Here is a 26,354-nt window from a genome sequence, read left to right as displayed (position 1 = left end):
GGCGCCACTACTCCGGTCATGGCTGCACTACTCCCTTTGGTCGACCGCACCTAGTCAGCTCTTTTAGTATAACAAATTACTACACTACAGTCTAATTTTTTACCATTGACAATAATTGCACGTCCCGACATCTTAGCTAGTCAAACTTGCTAATAAATGCATGTGCATATCATTATTCAACAACTGATTCAATATTCAAAGCAAAGTATTTGTATTCTATTCCTATTTGAAAATTTTTATATTTGCATACTTTGTACTATATCATACAAGTAATCACAAATAATACACTAGCTTGAGACACTGGCATGAAAACTACTTCAAGACTGCAAAACTTCATTTCTGCTTCATCCATTCACAAGCAATAAACTGCAACACATACCTCGTATATTGATTTTACTGTACAACCTTAGCCATATTCAACTAGTATAAACACAAGCCCCTCGCAATGCAAAGGCTTTGACAACAGTTTCGGCCCTAGGCTGCCCTTTTTGTCACAGTTTTGCCAATGTTTGAAAGCAGCAATCGCGGGAGCTTGTCAGTTCTTGTGGACACGGATACCAGTTTTTTTCAACACGGATATCCCTTGCCAAGCACGCAAACAGATGTGCACTTTCCTAATAAGGCTGTAGCAGTGCTGCTACCACTGCTGTTTTAACATCGTTTTTTGCAAGTCTTTTAATGCTATTTCATGGCATGTTCATTTTTTTTTCTTTGTTTATCATGCTGTGCTGAAAGGAGTTTTGTTAGGGGTGCTGGTAGCAGACGCTTGTGAAGGCAGCCAAGGAAGATGATGATCAACTAGGCGCGAGCTCAGCATGCTGCAGGCTACAGGGCCAGACAGACGACATGCTGCTTTGTGGGCCACCTACCACTGGACATAGCCACCACTTACAGCTAACTAGGGGTGTGCGATTATTCGAAACTTTCCATGAATGAATCAAATAGTGTCTTACTCAGTTAAGTCTTTGAATCGAATAGTCACTATTCATTGATGCCAATATTTTTAGAATACTTCTCAAGTAATTCAGAACCTGAACTAAATAAACATAAAATTGGAGCGGAAGCATGACAAATTTACCCCCTCTGTGGTCATAGTACAGACATAAAACATAAGAATTTACGTAGTGGAGCAGGCTACGTCATTTAGGTAGCCATACTATAATTACAGGCTGTACAGCCAACATTCGCTTTCTCTGAGAAGACCAGTGCACACAGAGAAACTACTTGCTTGCTTCTAGTGCTCCATCGGTGCTTTTAATGAACAACACTTCATAACATACTATGTGATGACACAAACTTTCAAAACTTAAGAACACAAGGAATGTGAACATTGTTTTATAGTAGTTGTGATAATGGCTGTTCATTATTCGAAAACTATTAAAAAAGTAGTCGATATTTGATTCAATTCACTTCTGCCACTATTCGGTTCGTAGTATACAATTTGGCCTCAAAAATCACTATTCGCATGCCTCTACTTAAATAAAATGTAGATGGCTCAAATATATGAGCTGCCTACAATGCAAAATGGGGTCCACAAGTTTCTTGAGCACATCTTTGCTTCCTATACAAATCACAGCAACATCAACTGCCTTTTTTCACAGTTGTCAGCCATGAAAAAAATGTCAACGTGAAAACTAAGCAAACAAAATAATGAGAGAGCATATATAAATTGCTGGCTATGGCATCTGTACAACAGAGCAAGTACACATTTTATTACACCTAGCTAGATTTATAAAAATAAGTAATGGGCATGACCCTTCAGCTCCAGACAGAACACTGTGTCGTAGGGTTCATCTCTGTGCCAGAGGCACACTGAAACGCATCAGCGAATTCACGGTTGTTGCTCAAGGCCAGGTTTGTCCTGGAATGCAAAAACGAGGAGTATGTCAGCAAGACCACGTATCTACGGTATGAAAAACTTTATTCATGTCCATCAGGTCGCGCTAGATTCCTAGCCCAAAGCGGCCCGATCCCCAACGTCGGGAATGAAAGACTACTACTACATTGAGAAGTGGCCTTCCTGTTAGTAGGTGGAGGCTTCACTGACCTTCAATGCAGGACAATGGGCTCTCTCAGCGATCTACAGTTACCTCTGCCTTGGTGAGCCAATTGCATCCTGTGCCAGCAAATGTTGGACAATGTGCCTTCAACTGCATTGTTAACTCTATCAGCCTTACGTGCGACCGATGGCAGTGCTGCCATTGGCACTTCTGTGACGTCCGCAAGGGAACTCGCATTTGTCATTTCCCCTCTCCGAGGAAAAGTATATTATATAAATGTTTTTTTTTTAGAGAAGCCATTTATTTCTGCTACGTCGTACGATTTGTTTAAGCTGGCTCTCTTTCCGTGTTTGTAGCATGACGCTGTCAGAGTACAATCTCTGTATTTTTTTAGGTGTCAATTTTATAAAAGCGAGTTCTGTCAGGCCAGCCGACATCATATACTATATGGCAGAAGCAAGGCAGCAGTAGGCAGAAAATCTTTTTTACAATCTTTTAGAGATAGAAATAGAGGTAATCGTATATGTGCTGCCGGTGACAAGAAGAATGCCACATGCGATTCATTGGTAATCCATAATGCAATGGACATATTAACATAATTTTAGTACATGTTAAGCTGCATAAGGAAACCTGGGCACTAAGGTGAAGAAAGGACTGGACTGCCCTTTCTTCACCCCTTGACCATGTTTTATAGCACCGTGCAGCTTGTCATGAAGTCATGCAAACTTGCCCAAGCTTCCGCGCTTCGAAGGTTTTAGTACTACATGAACTTAATTAAGCTTGCAATTTTTTTACTGAACCAGCCATAACCCACCTGTATCTTCCTTTGCTCTTGTATGAGCAGCGGATGTCTTCAATGCTTTTTTCAACTGAAGGAGCCTCACAGTGACTCTAGAAAAAACAAAGACAAGATCAGATAAGACGTAGACTAAAGTGATTTCCAACAATAGAGCTCACCGTAAAACAGATGCAGTCTATTCAGTTCAGGGTTCAGTGCTTCCAAGAAATGAAGGCGTTATACCCCTGTCAGATTAGCAATTTTTGCTTTCAAGAAGTAGGGGTGAGAAAAGTTGGGGCAGAAACCATGATTGTCAAAGTTAATGACAGCTTTCTTGAGCAACCTGGTGCATATCCCCATGCCATTCATGAATCGCAAAACCTTATGGGCACATCAGCCGACACACAAAGTGGCAACCTCGTTGCCAATCATGCCATGTGGTACCACAACACTGTATATCTTGTAATCATAGCACCCTAGTTGAAACTCTGTAGCAGCCCCCACTATGCCTAGTACCTTAGCTACAACTTCGTTGCGATGGATATCCATCAAGCAGTTGTGCTCGACACAGAGGTGTCAGTTGCGGATCAAGCGTTCATAGCTTACTTGCGCCTGCCTCACCTTCCCCTCCCCTAGTATGTGTCATCACCTGGGTGTGCACCAACCAATTAGGTGTTGCGCTCTACTGCTGCCCTCCACCTGCGCTTTCCCTCTCCACTCTTTATTTTCCTATGTTGTGAAGTCGGAGGGAAGGGGGGTCCATGCGACCACAAAGGTTCCATGGATGGTGCTGTGCCAGGTTCAGGTAGAAAGAAGGGTTCCGAGCAACGTTCAAAGAATGAGAATAGGGATTGTATTATAAAAAGGTACATGGTTCAGTTTTACAAACATGGCTCCAACTATCAGAGCACCCTACATGCTAGAGCCTTTGCATGTCCGAGCATCTCTCTCCTTAACAGCCGTCCGGATCCACTTTTTATGCTGTTTATTTCCCTTTTTCCCTCGACAACGGAATTCACTAGCCAATCACGAACACCGAAGTGGTCACCTGCTCTCGTTCCCCAACGTCAAATGTGTCTCCAACGTTGCACAATATGAGGCAGCCACATGGCAAACTGTGAACTGGCCATCAACATTTTCCCTGGGAGTTTTCAACAATGACCCTGTCATCAATAAGTGGCCTCTTCGCAACAGTCACGGAGGGGGGGGGGGGGGACATTGTTGTCTTGAATGCTGAATCGTTCACCACCTCCTGTTCCCCAACACTCCATGTGTCTCCAACGTTGCACAATATGAGGGAACTACATGGCAAACTGTGAATTGGCCGTCGACGTTTTCCCCAGGAGTTCTCAACGATGACACTGTCATCGATCAGAGGCTTCTTCATGACGGTCAGGAGGGGCGACGCTGTTGCCTTGAAGTGAGCTGTCATTTCCGGGCATTCGAGAAGCCTCATCTGGAACATGACTGCCTGTCCGTAAGACTCAGGTTACACTGATTGAGCTGCCTTGAGTGAACGATAAGGCAATATTAGCACCTGTGATAGCCGCATGTCTGCCGGCGAAGCATCCTTTGTTCATAGGGATCATCAGGCACAACACCTTCCAGCTTTTATTGTGCAAGATTGACCAAAGTCTGTTCTAAGTGGACAAAGAAGCTAAATAAAGCTATCGATTCAAAATGGAAAAGAATCTTTCCGTGTAAGCCGGAATGAAGCTCCACTGCGACCCTTTGCTTCTTCAACCACCACTGATGAAAAAAGCAGCTCATCATCACTCACTCACCCGGGCAAGGTAGATGAAGAAAAGCTGGCGGGAAGACAAGTGCTCTACTCCAGGAAGCCTGTAGTCCCGGTTGAGGTACCGGTTTGTAAACAGCCGGTCGTCATACACCTTTACCGAGACACGCACAGCTACATTGTCCTCTATGTCACTCAGGCCTTGCAAGTTGAGGCGCCTGCTCACATCGTGCAGATCGATCCCTCTATGTTGTAAAACCTGCAGCCATTCGCAGAAAGAGAAAAACAATAAGTGACAGGTTAATTGTGCAAAGTTTTACACTGGCTTCAACACTACAGATATTTATGCTATGGCTCACAGGAACAGGCTATGACAGATACTGTGGGAGCCCTTTCCTGCCAGACTGCACCACTCTAGAAACCTACTAAACTATCTTTCTTTTTATACCAGAACACTGTTCCCTATCAGCAGTAAATATGTCGCCTCCTTGCAGGCTGCGTGCTGCACAAGAAGCTGAGTGCCAGCAAGCATTGCAAAATTTCAAAACAAGTGCTTCTTTTTCAGGTGTTGCATGGCGGCTGTCTGTTGGGAAGGCAGTAAGAAAAAGCAATGCAACAAAAAGCATACCATAACTGCACAAATAAAAATGTGGGGTTTCTTGTTCCTTTCACTTCTTTGCACACAGCAAGCTCAACCATCAGACAACTGAGCTGTGCAGCAAAGCCAGCCTCTCAATGTTCAGATGCAGACCTGCGTACTCTATCCAAAGGGGCATGTGCTGGTGAGGAAGGAAGCAAAAGATCAAGGAGGAAGGGCACAACTGTTCAGAGTTCTCGCACGGCAACATGTGTCCAAATTAATTTTTCCAGTGCATCACAGTCTTGTTGAAATACAATCCATTATTATGATTGGTGGGTTATTTCACAGGAAGGCACATCCTACATCAGAGGTGTCAAGAGTCAACAAGCTTCTTGTAACAACTACCTTTGTTATGTTGATATTTCAACCGGCACCTGGCCTTTTCAAAACAAAATCGACACGATTTAAGTCTGTTTCTATATGATTTCAATAGGGGAGAAAAAGGTAACGATTAGAATCGGTAGAGTGAGAGAAAAACATTTATTTAATAAAATTGAATAAATAAAAGGCAACCCTCAAGGTGCTTCTGGCAAGGCGCCTAGACTACAAGCAGAATGGAAAACTGGGTGACAATGAATGTTTGGCGGTAGTGCTACTTGGGCAGGTACTGAATTAGGAACAGGACATGTACAGGACCAGTGCATGTCTTGTTTCTACTTTTCTTAGTTTCTGTCCCGGTAGTGCTGCCAGCAAATGATGCCTATAGATCAGGTTGATGGTTCCACTCCTCAATTCAGGTATAGCTGCAAGCTGTTGTGCATGGCTTTCTGGTGGGCTAGGGTCGAAGAAGGAGAGAGTGAGCACTGAGTGCACATGGGAGGATGTAAAGGGACACTAAGCGGCTGGTGCGTTTCAAGTAGTGTACTAGTGCACGAATAGCCTTTTGTGCCAGTGACGGGTGTAGTCACGGTCCGAGTATCCTTGACTCAGTGAACAGCCCCGGGTCCAGTCAGTTTAAAGCTGTCCGCAGAGAGAGGCGTTGTACATTGTAGCGAGGGCAAGTACACAATAGGTGCTCAATGGTTTCCTCACACCTACAGGAGTCGCGCATCGGGCTCCCGGCCATTCCCATACGATAGGAGTAATAGTTTGCGAACAACACTCCCAGGCACAAGGGGCACAGCAAGGTTGTCTTGCCATGGGAAAGACTAGACGACAGTAGTAGCCTTAGCGAGCGGTCCAGCTTATGCAAACGGCAACTGAAGGCACTTGAACTCCAGAAATCTTGTGATTGTTTGCGTGCAAGCAGGCAACGTTCCCTGGCAGCATCTGACTTCCCCAACGGCATTGGATGCGTCTGGGTGTCTTAGTGGGCAGACTGGGCAGCCCTGTCAGCAACGTTGTTGCCAGCAAGGCAGATTTTTCACAGTGGAGATAGACTGGGATGTGTCCATAGCAGAAGCTCACTAAAGCTGTAGAAAGTGCAAGAGGTGCAGAGACATGAAAAAAGAAAAGGCAAAAGGGAGTGGGGGAAAAATGAAAGGGAAGGGGCAACAAAAGAAGGCAGCACATGTGCTCCTGCTCACACACTGTACCTCCTCTAAGCTTCTGCAATGAGTGTTAGCTTTAATTCTTCCTGTTTTATAGAAATACTTTCTTTCTCCTGTGTTGAACTTGTATAAAACACACTGAAATCTTGTAAATTTTGTTTTGAATGGCCAGGCCCCAGCTGGAACAACATAATAAACAGTTGTATCAAGAAGGCTGTCAACTGCTCAAACCTGATGGCAATTAAACTAATAGAGCACCAGGAGTGCAACCATCTCATTGGCAGAAAGGAAAAGGTGAATTTCTGCTGATGAATATCTCAACAATTAATGACGCTTTTAAAATCATGAAATGCTCTAGCCTCCTGTAGTTCCATGCTTTAATACTGCCATTGTAATATGAACCATTACAAAATGAAAAGAAAGTTAATTATCCAATCATAGTTATTTAGTGGAGGGGGGAAGGGGGGGAAGGGAGGGGTGCATACACACACGTACGTATGTTTCACACACAGAATTCATTTATCAGTGAAGTAATAGCTGCCGTGCATGACCCTGGACAATGGTGACTTGGCCATCGCCCTCACCATCTGGTCGCGCTTCTCCTCAAGACAGGCCATGCTTTCCTGAAAAGCGGCCCGCGTCGCTTCTGTCCACCAGAGGCCCTCTGGTTTGTACAGGCCGGCTGCAGCAAACAGGCAATGAAAACTCTGAAGCAATCTATATGCATCACCACATGCAGTAACGCACCAGTGCCTAATTGTTGACCACAGGCTTCACTAGTTTCATGCAATGGAGAAACAAGCCACAGGTAGGATTGCACCAAGCACAGACATACGATAAAGTTAACCACACTATCATTTGGCACCTTGAACACCGTGTTTAATAGAACCATGTAGGCATTACACATCTAAGAGAGGATGGTAGCTTTCAAATTTTCAGGCTTCCTGTGAAATGAACAATACCTTATATTTTGCCGCATAACGCTACATACAAACCATTAAATATTCTGTCAACTTAGGGCATATTTCCCACTCTACCTCGGCAGGATATCACATGCATTCACAAAAATTAAGAGCAGTACCGAAAGACAGTAGCAGTTATGACATGAAAAAAAGCAACAACTCACAGGTCAATATGCTTCACTCAAGCAACTGTAATGTGATGGCATTAGAGACATTATCATTCCATAATTACGATTACTGACGCCCCCATGAAGTTCTACGTCCTGGTCATTTGTGATCATTCATTATCTTATGGTGTACTGCTGCTGTATACAAGTGTACAATGTCAGCTATGGTCAGTCACAAACACAGCGATGCTAGAATTGCTAAACAAATGCAATGTGCATAATTAAAGACCGCCTAGTCTTCAACATTTTCCGAAACAGCATTTACAAGCTGGGAACTAGGCTTGCTTGGTTTGTTCGCGTGTCTGTTCACAAAACCTTTTTGTTATGCTAATGACGGCAGCAGCGACCATTGTCATTACTGCATTGTCATCAGGCCATCTGTAGTGATGCTCAGCTTCACGCTCACCATAGGGTGAAGAAAAAAGAAAGATTGGCCCACCATTGCCAAGCTCATGCTGCAGTCAATCCAAGCCCCAGCAAATTGGCTCATACACCCCGCACATTAGCCCAGCGGCTATGGCATTGCGTGGCTCAGCTTGAGGTCGCAGCGTCCGCATTTCGGTAGAGGAGGAACGGAATAACGCACATGTGCCATGCATTGGGTGCACATTAGAGAAACCCAGACAATAAGAATGAATGCGGAATCCTCCCACTACGCCCATAATCAAGCCATGGTTCTGGCCCATAACACAGCAGAGTTATTTAAGGAACTGGCTTATATGGCGTGGCATTTTGACTCACAGAGTATAGCCAGCGAGAGTACCTCTGTTTTATATGATCAAACAGTAAATCATGCCATAATACCTGTATACATACACAGTAAAACATTGCTAAGACAAAGCTGAAGGGGGAGCCGCAACTACTTCGTTATATGCATTATCCGTTATATGCAAAGGTGTACTTTAAAACAGTCCCCTGCACTTTTACATATTTATGAATCGTCATGCCAAGTGCCTAGTTGCAGCAACAATGATTGCGGGACTTTGTCTGAGCCAATGACAACAGGAGACAATTAATGGAAAAGGAAATGGTTCATTTTAAAACACGGCCCCAGGATGCGGAAAACCACTAGACTGGGCATGTGCAACAATTCATCATGAGGTGACAGTGCTAGAGGATGTGCTTGACTGTCAAATCAGCAGTGCAGCCGGTTTGACGCGTTACTAGATGACCAACTGCTCGTGGGAGTTTTGTACTGCTCAGGGAGACAAGTGAGACATCACGAGCTACCAGGTTTCACCCTAATCGATTTAAAACAATCACTAAGCCTCCATTCGAAACTAGGGGAGGTTCGTTATATACATTCAAAAAGAAATTCTGCTTCTTCAAATCAAGCCTTTAACTGCATGGGTTTCCATGGATATTTCAACGGGAATTAAGATTACTTGTAAAGCTAATCGCACCAAAAGTTCAAAAGGTCAATTTCTATAAAACCCAATATGTAAAGGTATGGTGGGACACTTCTGCCTGTGAGAGAAGTCTCCCACGCATTGACTTTTCACTGACTAGTGTTGCCGAGGGGCACTGGGTGAAACGAAAACTTTTTCCTGGAGCAAAATGCTACGCGGCTAAATTTATGACAGCACCGAGCCAACTCACTGTTTTCCAAAATGACCCTGAAGAAGCAGCCAATGAGCCGTGGCCCGGCACGCGGAACGTGGAACATCCTGCAAAATTATTTTTGCCAATTTAGTCCCAATTCTGTCCTAGGGCAGTTACTTGCGTTCTTTGTGAAAGCGGCAGCATGTTCAGCACATCGGGGAGCCTCAAGAAAGTTTGAAAGGCAATAATGCCGAAGCATTGAAGTGAACGCTAAAGAACCTCGTATGGCAAAAAGTCCAGGGCTGTCCACTGTATGAAGTTTCTCATTGCACCTATGTTGCTTTGTGATGTTAAATTACGTCACCCAACCAATCAATCATTCCTTAATTCTCCACTGACACATGCCAGCTGAGAGAGCTTACCCTTACAATGAAGAAAGCATCAACATTGCGTGAACTTTTTAAAGAGAGTCCTGGTTTCAAAGCACAGATGATTAGAGGGTTAGATTGTTAAATGTGTCCGTACAGCAACAAACATAACAGTATTGTTCTATCACAAGTGGACGCCAAATTTACCGACAAGCAATCAGAAACAATGTGTGAAGTGCATACCTCTCTCCCGGGCTTGTGGGAACGCTTAGGTTGAAGAAACCCACGGGAACATCTGCAACGCAACAAAAACAAAGCATGATTCAACATATAAGAAGAAGGAGCAAGATAACTATGACATCTTTTCTATCACTTACACACCACATCTCTTCGTGGGTAGTAAACACATTCTGGGTCGAAGATGGAGTGCTTCCACCTGCAATAAAGAGTGTGTAACACTTTGGCTTATTGGCAGTTTCGGAAGCAGTTTTCAATTACAAGTTTCGCATTTCCTTCCTGTCGAACACCTCATGTGACTTCTTACGTAATCAAGAGTGACTGTAAGGTAGGTGCGACGCCAAGTTCTTAACTTCAAGCCATATAGGCCCATGTGTTTGCCTGGAAATCTTATGTGCTATCAATCACCGCAAAGAAAGATTTTAGAGACCAGTGAATCAAGAAGAAGTTCAATTTCCCTATGACATGGTCATGAAAAATGGAATTGGAACATCCAGTGGACTGACTAAACACACCCACCTGGACTGTACCGTTAACATTCTGCTACAGATCTAGACCGTGAAAAAATTATTTCTGTAGTGCCTGTTGCCATCAAACGTTTGCTTCCAACTGAATATTCAGCACTGTTCAATAACCAATGGTTAGTGATACATGTGCAGACACACAGACACGCATGCACATGCTTACATAAAGAAAGAAGTGGCAAGCATTAGGCCTACGTGGCAATTATAACCCAGTTTTAAGCAAGTAGTTCAGCTCAGGAAACTAGAAGATTTCACAAAGCTGCTGCATATGTTTATTTTTCAATGGCACGAATCAGGCCCATAAGGAGAATGAGGCACACACACACACACAAACTGAGTTTGGTTCACACCATTGAAAATAGTGCAAATACCATACTAATCATACCGTTACCATACTAACTTTCACAGAAAACCATACTAACTTCCTCAGAAACAAGTCCCTTTGGCAAATATAATTCTGTTGTGAGCAAAAATAAATACACAGAATTCAATCTGTTGCAAAATTTGAAAGAAAATGAGTAAAAGATTTTGAGACCAATTGAAGTTACCATGGAACAAATAATTTGTTACAGTGCAATACGCAGGCCTTGCAATATATGCCACACAATAGCTGAACAAATGAGAAGCGCGAAAGTAAATCAGGCATATATGCTTCACACTAGAATCTCGTCCTAAGGAAGTCACATACGAGGTTACTATACCTTTGTTATATCCTATATTCATTATAAGCATGCAGTTGTTACATGCAGACATTGATGAAACACTCTTTACAATTGCTATGTTATATCTGATAATTAGTTACATCTATGTTCATTACATCGAGGTTCAACTTTGGCCCCAGTCTGCGCTCACTCACCTAGGCAGAAAAAAATCGAGGGTCTCATCCTGCTCCTTCATCTGGGCCAGAAAGCCTCGAAGTCGTATGTAGTACTCCATTATGTCACCTTCCCAGGGGACACTTCGTTCCAGCTGCAATAAATGGTAACACACCAAAGAGAAAGGAAGCATTTGAGGCTATCCGATGCAGGGTGCACCCAGGCAAAAAACCAGGAACATGTCTCACTCATCCTTCACAGAGATTGCAAATCATGCAGCTCACAATTCCTGAAACAAAGCTTGAACCTCAAGGGAGTTCAGATGTCAATGCTACTTTCCACAACATCCTCACCCTATGATAAGAGTACAGCATTTCTTGCTTATTGTCATTCAAAATTCACTGCAAGATAATGAAAAAAACAACTATACTTCATGCTGTTCATACTTCAATGGACAGCAACATTTCCAATGCAAGGCACTACAAAACTTAAACACTTGCGTCGCGAACAGTGTAGCAGGGTTTCATCTAGGGAAGAGCTGATTCATTGTGGCATGCTATAATATGTGGCTAGGTGGACACCTAATGTAGAACATTCAGATATGTGCACAGAATTCAAACAGCTTTAATTGAGGTCTGTTACCTTTATGAAGACACAAGTACAGTAGTATTTATTGTTTTATGAATGTCTACATAAGCTGAAGAAATTACTATTATATTGATCTGGTAAATCTATTCACAAGTCATAACGCAGCAAAGGAAACTCGGTGGCAATACCGGCATGTAGTATAAAGCATATAAACTCACATAAAAACTGCACTAACATCATTATAGCATTCACTGAGATGAAAAATTACCACTTATCACTGCTATATCGTACAACTTGAACAATCTTCTTGCTCTCCCTACTACAACAGAGAAGTTTGTGTTCTTGTATGTTACATAACCATTAACTAGGGGATTTTCAAACTGATTCTTAAACCCGGCGACTTCTTTCTGTATAAAGCCATCTCTTTTATCATTACAGTGGAATTCAAACTGGTGTAAGCTAACCCGTAAACTATTAATCAATAGGTCATTAATAGGTCAATTAATAGGTCAATAGGTCAATTAATAGGTCACCTCTTCAAGTGAAATGTACAGGGATGAGTGTCTATCACTTAAAATCGTAGAAAAATGATTTCGCACTTGCTGCTGATCTTTTCTTATCGATATTTTACAGAAAGATCACACTTTATGGTATGGATCATTACATGTAACACGATACGTACAGTCACTTTCCTGGTTCTTATTAGGGTTGCTTCGTAATCCAGAGGAACAGGGAACAGGAGGCAATCCTCCCAGCTGCCAATAGGCAGTAACACAAGTCTATGCTAGCACAGCCCTAGCAGCAGCTATAGCTTCCCCATAGACGAAGACAACTTCGAATTTTTTTTCTTAAAAATCTAGGCAAGTAACTGTGCGAAGTGTTAAAGTGAACAGACCGGTCAATAAAATGTGACCTTTCTGCAAAATTTTGGCAAGAGCAGAGCACAGTGATAAGCACAAAATCAATTTTCAACAATTTCAAGAGAAAAATGCAAGTCCCAGTACATGCGCAGTATATCTTCAGAAACAACATTATTTTTTTTTCACATATCTTCCTAATACTACTAAAAATTTCTCGCAGTACCGGGCGTGTCAATTGAAAAAACATGGGCAAACAAGTTCTGTTTTGCTCAAACAAGCCTACAAATGTGTAACTGTGCAAACCACAGCAGTGGCAGAGTGCAAATATGCACCAGATAATCTTTGCGCCCCACCCCAACCCCCCACACCCCCACCTCCCCACCCCTCCTAGCTGCACAAGCAACACAACATTTTTCTTTTAAATGTAGTAACCACCACACAAATGATGAACACAATGAGCATGTGATGCATGGCAGGTACCAGTTTCCTAAATGCAGCGTGAATAATGTGAACAACAAGGGAACCCTAATTTGTAGAAAAGCACCGTCATGAACCAGATGAACTGCAGAGCCAGCCAAATACAAATGCATATATGAAAAAAAAAACACTTCAGCACAGCTGTCCATTGTTGCCCTGCCTGTTCCAATGTGTTTCACCACATCAGCCTAAAGTGCACTTACTGCAACAGGTGCAGATCATTCTTGTCATGATGTTTATTACTAATTAAGAGAGCATCAGTTAGAGTGACAGCACTGAAATAATCATTTCACCATTCAAGTCCCTGCCAAAAAACCTCAACGTGTTACAATTCAAACATTTCAATATATGTTATACATATGTTAGCATAGAGTAAAATCAAAGAGCAAATAAGTTAGACATTACCATGAGTGCAGCCAGTGGCTATAATCATGTAAAGTGAGGCCTATCTTAGGTTGATAAGGCCTTTAGTATGCTTTGCACACGATAAAATCAGTGGTCCCATATCTTCTTCACACAAATTAAAGCTCTCAGAAGCTCTCACCTTCCTGACATACGCATTCAAGTTCTTGGGGTCAGCCAGAACGATGGGATAGAAGGTGTAGACTTTGGTATCCCGAACTTTAATCTTGGCGATGATCTTGGACCAGGCATCCAAAATTCTCAGACTGTCGATGAACTCGACAAGGCCATTACGCACTTCATCCACCATGATGTCCCCCTGCACAAATTTTGAATAAATAGAGAGAAATACCTGTAAGGATGAAGACTACAAACAGGCCAATCCAAAATATCGCAAGTAAGCAAGAGAGGCCAAGACACTCATTATTAGCCATTGTAATCCATTAGGTAAAGTACCATTAATAAGGGCAAAGCTGCACCGTCAACATACCTAATTGATGGAGCCATCCACGTGCACCCATCCCTTACGTCCAAGAAATCAGCGAGGCACTGTCGCGTGTATTTTCGAAATACGATTTGCGCATTGCCCACATCCCGACCAGCAGCTCCGGAACCAGCTCATGAATGTGAAAGACAGGTTACCTGTTGAATCATTACCAGGAGTTGTGTATAAGATACCATGCACTGATTGCCACAGAGTATATATTGGTGAAACAGGGAAGTTCTCCAGATGCCTCAAGGAACATAAATGTGATGTAAGAAATAATAGCCACACGACGAACGCCACTGCCGAGCATGCGCATGAACATAATCACAAGATTGACTGGGACAATGCCACTGTTGTTGCCAAAGAAAAGAACGTGTCATCCCGACGGCTGCTAGAATCTCTAATCATTCAGTCGACGCCAGCTACAATGAACCGGACACCAGGGACTATGCCTGCCGTTTACACATGTTCATTACGTCACGTGCTGGCTATATAAGTGGCGACGATTTCCTGTCCAACTCAGTGAACAAGGAACCCGTACACGGTTCCGAAGCGTCAGATTATTCATCAAACTTGGTCAGTGACCGTAATTCCTTCATTCCCATGCCTGACCAGACAAACTTTCGTCGAACCCTTAATTATGATACCTAATTGATATAAATTCGTGGCAAAGACTACTGAACCAACCTTGGCGATTCTGCAGGGCTGGTACTACTTGTCTAATTTGTTAATTAACGGCCTTTAAATAGCACTTCTGGTTAGTGCACATGACACAAATAAATCCAAGCACATGGCCTCCGAGATTCGCAGTGCAATGCAGGTGTCACCTGATCTCAGAGGTCATGGCCAGATGCTGCACTGGTTCTTAACGTTCCAGGTTTTGTATCATTTCTGGCAAGCATTATTCACAGCATTTTTTTAAAATCGGGTTTGGTATAAAAACGTGTATATTTTGGAAGGTTTTGACGACACATCCACTGGTATATTAAGCCCAACATTTTGCACAGAGACCGCTCTGCGTACTTTCTAAAATGAGTCCCTTTAAGGCGTCCGAAATTTCATCGCAGTTTGCTTTGAGTAGTCAACACTAAAAGCAATAAAGTTCTTTTTCATCAAGTATCATCAAAGATCAAAGTTCTTTGGAATCAAAGTATCAAGCATTCACTACCAGAATTTCTGGTCGTAACAAGCACACTATCATAATTTCTGTGTCATGCAGTGCTGAACATTTCCTTCTGGACAGATAAACATCAAGCTCTTGGAATAAAGAAACAGGTACAGGCTGTTGTATGAAAGGAATTCCTTGCACTACTTCTTGAGCAAAGAATATAACCTGTGCAGCTGCTCACCTTTAGGAGTGGCACACTGATGACTCAACTGAAAGCCAATTCATGCCACATTTTTGAGGCTGACAGTGCTCATAAAACGCGTAGCAACAAATATTGCATATCCTGTTTTACTTCTACATCACTCGTCCTGTTTTACAGCAATAATGTGACTGTGAACACAATACACAAACTAACCCAGCAAGAATCTTTTCCAAACAATAACGAATACACTAATTTTGTGCCTAACATAAACAGCCTCTAGTGGAGTACTGTGTAGTGAATCATGTCCAAGCTAATAATGCCACAGGATTATGAAGGGAGAAAGGAGACCAGCTCGAAGTGCAAAACCAGTATGAATGGGGCCTCATCTTATATGTACTACAATCACCCACACTTCTGTCTAGATTACTCAAGCGCATGGCTACAGAGTAAAGAAACCACAACAACACAGCAGTTGCCAAGTTCAAGGTCAGTTCAAGGTCACGGCTGAATCAGGCTGAATACACTGTTGCTCAGGTGTCCTTTGCATCGCAGCGCACTGATTCAGTGCTTTAAACAGAAGTGCAGGTGACTGTACATGTCAATACTATTGCGCTGAAAGTTAAGGCTGGTAACATCTCTGAGGACTATAATGATGCCCACAGGACAATAAATTAACTGTGAGATAACTTTTACATCACCTCTGATTTCAATGACAGCATAAAAGACGGTGATGCTGATGCACATGTGGAGCTGCTAAACAAGTTGCTGCGCGATACGTTGCTCACAACTACAATTTCTGTGCGCCAGTGAATGACGCTCAGTGCTTCATACTAATCAACGTTGATAGGGAGGTCTTCCTTAACGTACCATGACTTCATCAAAGATGGGGCTTCCCTTGAAGACCTGTTCGTAGGCCACCTGCATCAGGTTGGGCAGGGTGCGCTCTGCCAGGCGCAGGCAGACACGCCACCGTGTCGGTGTCTGCCAAGTCACGGCCTCGCCCGTCAGGGATCCCAGGAAGGCACTGGACGCATCCGGCACGCCCAGGAACGGAGCCAAATGAAGCAGTGCCAGTAGAACCATGTACTGGTGCAAGGCTTTTCTGCAGTGACCACACAACAGTGCTATTTTTTGCTGCCCAGTAAGTGAACCAGCATGCAGTGGAATGGCCCTAAGGTTCATCTGGCAAAGAGACACAGGAACTGGCTGTATACATGCTTACACTGTTAAAGGGAATGCATAGCATCCTGACGCCACCTGCTTGACACCATGCCAAGTGACGGCAGCACAGATGGCTTCACGCATGTGCAGTGTATATAGATGGAGGCACTGAATTTGCACCATCTGGAATTCTGGACATTAATTGCAAAATGGTGGATCCTCATGGACAAAACTTTTTTTATGGCGTATTATTTCTTTAACCCATGAAATAGCTAACATATCGAAGTGCCATTTGTGTGTCCATAGTGTTGCATAAGGACTTGCCAATAAAGAGAGTAATATTGTATAACAGGTGCTTGAGCGCATGCCTTCTTTTGCACTGCATGTTCACATAGTTTCACCGTGCTTGGATAACATCTTTTTGTGGTATGTGCAATCCAATAATAAAGAAATTAAATTCTGAGGTATTGCGTGCCAAAACCATAATGTGATTATGAGGCCCGCCATAGTGGGGGACTCCAGATTAATTCTGACCACTTGTGGTTCTTTACCATGCACAGCAAAAAGGCGTTTTTGCATTTCGCCCCCGTAGAAGTGCGGCCTCCCTAGCTGTGATTATATCCCGCACCCTCTGTCTTAGGAGCTCAATGCCAAAGCCACTACACCACCACGGCGGGTGAAATCCAAAGTTCAATCCAGTATACTATAACTGCTAATGAGAGAACGTTTTCTGCAACTCACAAAACATGCAAGTACTTTTCGGTAATTCAAACTGCAACTACTAGTACACTCCAACATCGCACAGGGTCAAGAGAGACAATGCAAGACAAGCATCGCCTGCAGTGCCTAGTAAGCATGCGTAGAGAAAACGGTGCTGCCGGAGCTTGGCGTTTTTGCTCTAGCAATGGACTCCCATGCACAGGCACCCTCATCTCTGGGTCATATGCTGATTCGCCTATCAGGTGGCACCAATTTATCCAAACCTAAGGCGGGCCCGACTGCAGCCTCTTGCAGCAATGCTGCTGAACATCGCAGTTGTATAAGCAGAGGAGAAACATATACTACAAGGAAACTAACATCAGCAGACAGGTCAAGTACTAGAGCATGAGGGCTGGACAATTGAGCAAATAGTTAATAGTACATCCTGACAACTGCAAGGGTGAAAGGAACAGCGACAGAATGGAATATGAATATACAGGATGCATCCTTAAATCCATGCACACACACAGCATGTACAAGTATCCATCCTACATGCACAATTCATTGAAATACACATGACTGAAGTACCTCGATTAAGTCTACATCCGGACTTAGTGAAAGATAAGGGACATGCAGATGGTTATTACACCTTGCCCTCTTCACTATTATTTTTCTTGTGTGTAAAGAAACAATACCAGTGACTCATCTGTGCTACCGTCTTGTTAATTTCCCGATGTCTTTCTCAAGACAACAAAATTAGGGGGGTGCAAACATACAAAAATTTCGAATAACAAACCAAAAGTGTCCTATTCGATTCATTTTTTCGAATCAAATAGTCACTATTCATAAATGCGAATATCTTTAGAATACTCTTAGAATATTTTGAAACGTCGCCTGCGGCCAATTAAACATACAGTAGGAGCAAAAGTACGTTAAATGTTCGCCCCCGTGGGCATGGCATAGACATAAAACATGAGAGCTTGTGTAGTAGAACAGGGAGGTGGTGATGCATGGTTCCCCAGTGTCTGGGCAGGTGCATCCCAGGCATCGGCAAAGTAAAGGCAGCTCCACAGCAACTGATGCATTATCCACAGCACAGATGAACACTGGGGACAGGCCTGACGTGGAGGACCAGGGCTAGGTGGCTGCAGTCTCGCCGACTCCCCAAACTTTTTGAGGAGGGCAGCTTTCACCTGAGGCAGGGAGTGCCAGTCTGCACCCACTGAATCAGCACAGCATCGAGCCTCCGTAGCTTTGTGTGAGGGCTCCTGTATTTGCCTGGTTCAGAGTTTGCCAGGTGGTGAAGTAGCTGTCGGCGATCGCAGTGAGCATGCTGCCATGCCTCGGCAATGTCCAGAGGCGGTTTGGAAGGATGATTAACCCTTGTTATGCACCAAGATGGATCAATGACAGAGCCTTGGGTACAGGGCAAATTTGTGGAACACACCAAAGTATCCGCTACCTTGTGAGCTTCCTAACTGCCCAGAATTTCCTTGTACGCTGGGAGCCGGTGAATGTCCAATTGGTGCTCGGATTCCCACAGTCTTTAATGGCTGAGCTAATTTGATGGAGTGTGGCGTAGTTCTATTTATGTGTGAATTGAATTGAATTCTGGAGTATTACATGCCAAAAGCACAATTTGATTATGAGGCATGCCATAGTGAGGGACCCTGGATTAATTTTGACCACCAGGGGACCTTTAAGAGCCACCAATGCACAGGACACAGGTGTTTTTGCATTTCATCACCATCGAAATGTGGCCGCTGCAACTGGGATTTGATCCCGCAACCTTGTGCTTAGCAATGCAACAACACTATAGCCGCTAAACCCTATTTCTGTGCGCTGTCTGCTTCAAAATAGTTGTGACTTAGCACTTGTCCCGTTTCCTGTCCCATCTAAAGTGTGTGTTTGTTACACATGGAAGTAAGCCACTGAATTTCACTCTCATGATGCCATAAACCTGGAATGCCACATGTGAGCCATGTGTGCCTTTCAATTTTGGCCAGGTTGCTCATCAGTGCAACAGGACCACAGTGTGTTGGGGTCCTTCCCCTCTTGAATCCCCACATGCAATAATAATCAAAGTGGAATGGCGTCACACCTGTCTGTGGCCAGGAGCTTGTAGATGAGGTCCACGAAGCGGGGTGCCTTGACAAGCAGCCGAGAGGATGGCCGCAGATATTGGTTGTTCCCGAAAAGGCCGTTTAGCAGCTGCGCTGACACCCCCGCCCCGCCCCGACAACTGTTACAGCGCACAGTGAAACCTCCATTAAAGGCACACTAAAGACAACGATTACACGTGAAACGTTATTCATCTGGAACACTTAAAATGCTGGCTTTTTCTTAGCTCGTTACTCAGTTTTGTGTCGTCAGCACTGGCATAGCCATCCACAGCGCAGACCAGAATGTGCTTCCATTAACACATGCGCACATAATGCTGCATGCACTTCCACCAATGAGTAAGAAGAAATTGGTCACAGTTCCTTGCAACACCACCAGATGGTGTTGCCCCCTGTGCATCATGGGCGGCGGAACTAACCAATTGTGCCGGCAGCGTCATGGAATTTTTGCCACGGCACGCTCGCGCCTCGTTTTTTTCTTTGTGAGTCAGTGCCAGCGCGGAGGTGAGTTGCTCGACATGCTACCGCGGGCCCGGCTGCACTAGTGTATGTTTAGAAAAACAGCGAGCACTCAAGCATCAGAGAGGAATGTAGTAGTTCAAACTAGGACGCTATACATTGTATATTCCTTTACATTGAATGGTCATGGAGGAAGCAGGCGCTTCAGACCCCCCGAGCAATTCAGCGAGCTCGAAGTCAGGAGCGAAAACACCTAGCTTGCACCACAGCGAACAGTTAAACATTTGCATTACACACTTGTAACCATCCTGCAAATTGTTTATTTTACAGTTCATTTGGCAGAAAGAGATGGTTTGTCATAAAAACATGTTGCATATAAATGCCACCAGGTGCTTTCCTTTCTTAACTTCTCTCATGCTCAAGCTACAACGTCAGCTGTGTTACTGCAACCAAGTATAAGAGGAGACAAGGGTTACATTACATATTCATTCTGTTTACAAGATCGGACTCGGGTGAAGTGACGACAAGACATTATCTCAATGCCAAAAAGCTGCTGATTGGCTGACTTGTGGAGTTTAATGTCGAAGAGTAATACAGCAGCTGTAAGTTGCCGAATGTGAGGTTCAATGATAAACAGCACTCTCTTCAAAGACCTGCCAGTGACCCCATACTGAACAAACAGGATGGCAGGAGAAGCAAGCATGACTGAGTTGACTTGCTCACATTGTGGCAGCACTACCCAATTCACTGTGCCTGCACGTTTATAAGCAGTGCAGCCTCAGCTGAAAAATAGAAGATGGGAATGGTTACCGGGTGCAGCCTGTTCAGTTCCTGGTAGCTGTGCATCTCGTACAGGCCCATTCGGTCCGAGATGTGGCGGTGGGCTACTGAGACCTGCACAGTAAGTAGTACAGGACGCCTTAATTTCAGTCGTCGTGATCTGCGATGTTGAGGACCGTTGGGTAGCTAATGAGGACACTTTTGGGCCACTACACAGTGTAGTACCAAGTTAGCACACTAGAGCATCACAAGCACATCAACCCAACTATTCTGTTAATTGAGGATAGGCTCTAAGAACAGTACAGTGGCCGTATAATTGTGTCATATACTGGGGTAATTATCATCCTGAGGTGACCGTGTCAGTCATGCCTTCACTAAGATCACATATGTGAGAGTGCGAGCACAAAGACTTCAACAAAGCATTTTTAGTGGCTCTACCTCATTCGATGCATACAAATTCCTGAAGATTCTGAAAAAGCAGTTATACCGAGATACACAGACATTGGTCTGAGCTCAAAAGCTCTTTTTCAATCCAGGTTACATATGACTGGTACGACACCAATGTATTCTTCAATGCATTCGGACAGCACTAACTTAAGGAGCCTAAATTTGGAGGTTGACATAGACATGTCAAAAAATGTAAAACATAACTTCATGCTTCATGGCCAGCTGTTGCGACTAGAGACTTTTTTCAACCTTCATCACTTTCTTCTTTGTCCCCTCCCTCTTTGAGTGCTGCCTGGCAAGCCTCCCCTTTCTTCGCATGCACACAGGCACAGTAGTGAGCAGCCTTCGTCATAAGCAAGAAGTGTGTCGATGCTTTGAAAAAAAGAAAGAAAAGGTGTAATATGTTTATGTGTCCCAGGCAAACAAATTATCAAGCTCTGCAATACCCTTTGAAAGAATATTTATGGACTTCTGTGTCGAAAGTGTTATCGATAAAATCATGAAGGGAAACCATTGAAATTATTTGGATGAGAAACATCACCTGCCCATTATATGTGATTGCTGTTGTAGAAGCAGTACACTTCTGGACTCACAGACAAACAGAAATGAAGATGGTTCTTTTTTCTTTATTCTTTTATTTTTTCTGTTGTTGTATGGTCAGCTAGTTAGCCTACCAATATCTCTATAGCATTATATGTGAGACAGACAAGAAAATGCAAGTGGTACTGCCATGAACGGAAGAGATGTAAATCTTTTAAGTTCATCAGTTGCAGGGCCTTAAAAGGAGCATTTATGCTTGAATCTTAAAGGGACACTAAAGGAAAATATTAGGTCAAGCTAAATTGATAGATTAGTGCTTGAGAATCTCTAAGGCATCAATATTATCGCGAACAGGGCCTTAATAGTCGAGAAACTGAGGTAAATGCAGGACATGAGTACAGACTCTGCCGGGACATTCAAGCACTTGCCAGATGACAAAAGCACTCCTCAGTTAAATTTTGTCACTAGTACTCAACCACCCGTTGCAAAAAACCATCCTTGTATTGTATTATAAGACGAGATAAAATGCTACTTATCCAGTTCTATTTCATTTTTAGAAGAAAGAACTCATCCAAATTACTCTTGATGATGACGCCGGTGTGAAAGGTTTCATTTTCGCTCAACTCTGCACAGCCCAAGCTTTCGCGTTACAGCAGTTTCATTATCATGTAGGGCTGCACTGGTTTTGCTGGCTCACGAAACTGGCACAAACTGCAAGTAGCAGAGAACTCAAACTTCCATATTATGTCGCGGGATGCCCGAATGGTCTACGCCACTTGACCAAAATGCTGCTACAGTGGCAAATCCACTGCTCTGTCTTGGCTCGGTGCCGCCGTCTGTCGGGCACAGTTATACTCACCGACTGCAGCAAAGGGTGGTGATGGCATATGCAACGTCAACACTCCCCCGGCTGGGTGGCGGGAGATTTGAATTTCGGAAAAGGTATTCGGACCCTTCAGATGCAATTTTCATGAAAGCTAAGTCCTTTCTTGGCACGAAACAAGCATCGCAAAGCTTGTGGAATGGTATTTAAGCAGTCCTCGTCGACTTATTATTTGCCTTTAGTTTCCCTTTAATTACCACAGAGCCTCCTCTATCAGATGAATTCTATCATACACAACCACTAAAATTGTTTCAGGGTAACATTATGAAAAATATGAAAAAAGAACTCTGCTAGCTATGGGACCACAGGCCACAGACGAAACAACACAGGTGCTGACTACCCTCATTTCATCTTTCCATGGCCTTTGCCATCTCATTTATGCAAAGCTTTCCCTGTAAAATCAGTATGATCATAGTGATCACCACAGGCCTTAGTTAACTCACTTTGATCTTTGCATTAGATCTCTATTTCTGCCCACGTTGCAAGTCATGGTTAGGGTGAAGTACTTTGGCAGTTGTATAGCACTCGTGTACCAGATATTTCAAGAAAACCCAACACCACAAAATACACCAATGTTCAACATGGTTTTGTTTCACAGAACATACGAACACTCTTTCTGGGAACATAAGTGAAACAACATTGCATTTAGCTGCACGTTTGTGGATGTATATATCGAAATCGGCAATGTCTTTGCATGCATACCTGCTATAAGTGGATATGCCTTGAGCACTGATTGGCTTCAATTGTGCATTTCTGGCTTCATTAATTAAAGGGTTAACACTGATTGTTGCACAATTTTTGGCTCCCATTAAAAATTCAAGTGTGTCATCACACCTACATTTCTGTACTGCATTACTTTTAGAAAGACTTAAACGTTCACTGAAGCATGTATTATACCAATAATATCAGGCACATGTCATATTACCCTTAACAGTGGTACTAGATGTGAACAAGACGAGTCAGAGGTATGCTATTTCAAACGTCAACTTCCTGCTCAAGACAATGTGAACCATGTATCCACAACTGAGAGCAGTCATTAATGGAGTAGTTAAGCAGAATATAAAGAAAGAAAGATTACTGATGAAGCAATGCGAGTAAGCATGAGCATCCTTAAATATAGGCCCTGCAATTGTTACCACTCACATTGGTCATGGCCATGGTGATACGTGCAAAGCTGTGGGCTGCGGACTCGATTGCAGCGACATCGGAAAGCAGTAGTGAAGCAAGAGGCTGTGCTGTCCTGATGAGCATGTCCCAGTACATGGTGTGCTCAGTTGTGACTAGCGGAGGCTTCATCCGGCCCCATGCCAGTTCAGGCTCGTCAACCTGCAGTATTTAATACCAAGTCCACTAGTTTGTTCGTCATGAACACCACCACTGAACACCTAGTAAGGTCAGCCAATGGCCATTTACCTATCTTAGTGCTTCCCAAGCGTCCTTGTCCTAAGCCAAGCCTCCAGATTATCCAACCCACACACTCGTCTGATCTTTATAGGGGATCTGCTGTGTTATATGTAGAGCATGCTGAAGACCAAGCAGGAGAACAAGTTCAACAAAAAAGGAAGAGAAAAATGCTGTAGAACACCAGTGACGTGTTACCAGAAAGTTGCTGCTACATCACGTTCATTTTGAGATGGCAGTGCACAAATCTTACACTTCTGTACACTTCATTTCCTCTGTAACTGTCATCGTCGCATGATGTTCTTACATCTTAGGTTGAATTTTGGCCAAGGTAGTGATCTAAGTTTAGTAGGTCGCACTCTGTTTCCTAGGTGAATCGGTGGAAGATTTCCAGTGACACATGTCCTGACTGCTGCTGCTGCTGGCAACTGCCTACCTTCAGCAAGTTTTATTATTGTCACCACTGTTGCCTTTAGCTGGCAACCACAGCACCCAATGCACGGTAAAGTCAAGAACACATGATTGTCACTCACCAAAGAGCAATAAAACTGTTGGGATCGACAATGAGCCTACGCTCCTCCTTAGTACGCACTTCATTCTGAAGCTCCAAGTTTACGCTCCACTCATCTTCAGTCCACATACAACAAACTGTGCAACCGCCAGTGTGAATGCCACTACCTCATGCTTTGTCCCGAAACTACAGTTCTCATCTCCCGTTTCCCGCTAGTGTTATTGTATTGCGCCCAAATAAGGTAGCAGAGTTGCGCCTACTTATCCACTGCTCTCACTGATCACGGAGGCATGGTCTTGTCGATAAACAAAAAACATTTGTTCCCGATGGGCAGTTAAAATAATCGTTCAAGCATCCAACAATGTGTGAGACATTTCGAAGCTGCAACTTTAGTGTGCAAGCACTTTTGCTATGCGTTGACTGCAACAAAATTCATTAGAAATGCCTTTGCACTGCCATCATGACGACACCACCATCTCATTGCACTCTTCAATGCTATTCCAAGTTTGGCTCCTGTATGCCCAATGAGCAGCCTTACAGCATAATGTTGGGAAGCAATTACAGAAGTATGCAAAACTCTGCTCCCTTTGAGAGCATGCACAGGGACACTATCTCCTACACAACACTTGTGCCATCTCTCGGCAGTCCTCCTAACTACTCCGTCTGCTGGCGCTGCCACTCCCTCCTCACAGTCTCCAAGGTAATGTCCCCAAAGAATGGATGTAAGATTTTATACTACAATTGCCAAATTTCATGGAGTAAAGCACTATGAGTGATTAGCGTTACACTACCTTCACGCACCATGGTTGTTTACTGGATTATACGTATTCCTGCTTAACTTTCTTTTGTCTGGCAGTCTCATGAAATACATATCAACAGGGCTTAACAAAAAGAAAAAAGAAAAGGCAAGCAGATGACAGGGTGGGGTAGAAAGGCAGCTAATGTTTCCATATTGCACCTGCTCTAAACTCCATTATCATGCTGTTTTGAATCTGAATGTTAAGAAGCATGCTAAAGTTACCTTCTCTCATAATGATCGCCTTGATATTAATTCTTCAAGAAAGACACACACACAAAGAATACCTGCTATTTTCCCAGTATTTATGCCTAATGTTGGTTATTTCTTTACAAAAAAGAAAGAAACCTGCGTCACTGCATTAAAAAACCACCATCCAAATTGCCAGCACAGAAAACCCACAAGTAACAAAGTCACCAACTTACAAAAAAAATCACAAGGGCTTTATAAACTAGGCCTAGCTGTAAGTCCAAACATCTGCAACGGCTCACTCAACTGCCACTGACATTTGTTGGTGAAAGATGCCCAAGTGGCTCACAGGCAAGTTGCAGACCTCACAAACCAGTTCTGTATCTCCACCCACAGTGTCCTCAGCAAATATACAGCAACTGGGTCTGTTACATAGATTTAACCTATGGATGGACACATGGATTAACCTATCGATTGCTCCACACTTGCCTGATACAGTTCAAAGCATTACTCACCGCCAGCACATGTTGGACCTTGCCCTCTGGATCACTGTCAAGCTCAACTGTAACCAGTGCAAAGAGGCCAAACTCTTGAGCCAGCGTCACAGCAAGCACCATGAGGCGCTCAGGCGACGTTGGCGTCCGTGGACCTGGCAGCTCCAGGCCAAGTGCTCGCATATGGCTCAAGGCACGGTCTTGTGGGACTGGTGCTGAAACACAGCTCGTTATGAGGGCTTAGAGGAATACAGAGAGAAGGAGTACACAGAAAAAAAATTTTGCCTTGTTTTCGTTGCTCTATTAAACAGCCGCTGACTCAGTAATTATGCCATGAAGCCTCAATTCCCTGAGCGTGCAATAAATAATTGATTTCGTTAGGTACCTTTTAATGCAACCAGTTCAAAACGTGTGCCCAGCGCAGCACCACTCTAGATGTGAAAAAGGAGTCTGATCACACCACTGAAACTTGTTGCGGTTGTCTCATGG

The 26,354-nt window shown here is 43.6% G+C and overlaps 1 protein-coding gene across 1 annotated transcript in view; it reads right to left on the bottom strand.

The window, feature by feature from the left end:
- Positions 1-1,669: 1,669 nt before the first annotated feature.
- Positions 1,670-26,354, bottom strand: part of LOC135896379 (uncharacterized) — a 45,058-nt gene continuing 20,373 nt past the window's right edge. Inside the window, exons 11-24 of the mRNA XM_065424762.2 lie at positions 25,887-26,080; positions 23,618-23,800; positions 20,635-20,718; positions 19,347-19,456; positions 16,253-16,487; positions 13,731-13,907; positions 11,303-11,415; positions 10,063-10,121; positions 9,929-9,980; positions 9,375-9,442; positions 7,231-7,328; positions 4,563-4,775; positions 2,815-2,891; positions 1,670-1,861 (exon numbers count right to left, since the gene is read on the bottom strand). Coding sequence (XP_065280834.2) covers positions 1,759-1,861; positions 2,815-2,891; positions 4,563-4,775; positions 7,231-7,328; positions 9,375-9,442; positions 9,929-9,980; positions 10,063-10,121; positions 11,303-11,415; positions 13,731-13,907; positions 16,253-16,487; positions 19,347-19,456; positions 20,635-20,718; positions 23,618-23,800; positions 25,887-26,080 — 1,766 coding nt within the window. The 3' untranslated portion in view covers positions 1,670-1,758. The remainder of the gene's footprint in view (positions 1,862-2,814; positions 2,892-4,562; positions 4,776-7,230; positions 7,329-9,374; positions 9,443-9,928; positions 9,981-10,062; positions 10,122-11,302; positions 11,416-13,730; positions 13,908-16,252; positions 16,488-19,346; positions 19,457-20,634; positions 20,719-23,617; positions 23,801-25,886; positions 26,081-26,354) is intronic.

Source organism: Dermacentor albipictus, chromosome 7 (genome assembly GCF_038994185.2).
Source record: "Dermacentor albipictus isolate Rhodes 1998 colony chromosome 7, USDA_Dalb.pri_finalv2, whole genome shotgun sequence".
NCBI lineage: Eukaryota > Metazoa > Arthropoda > Arachnida > Ixodida > Ixodidae > Dermacentor > Dermacentor albipictus.
The sequence above is the reverse complement of the archived record's forward strand: the minus strand, read 5'-3'. Positions and strand labels throughout refer to the sequence as shown.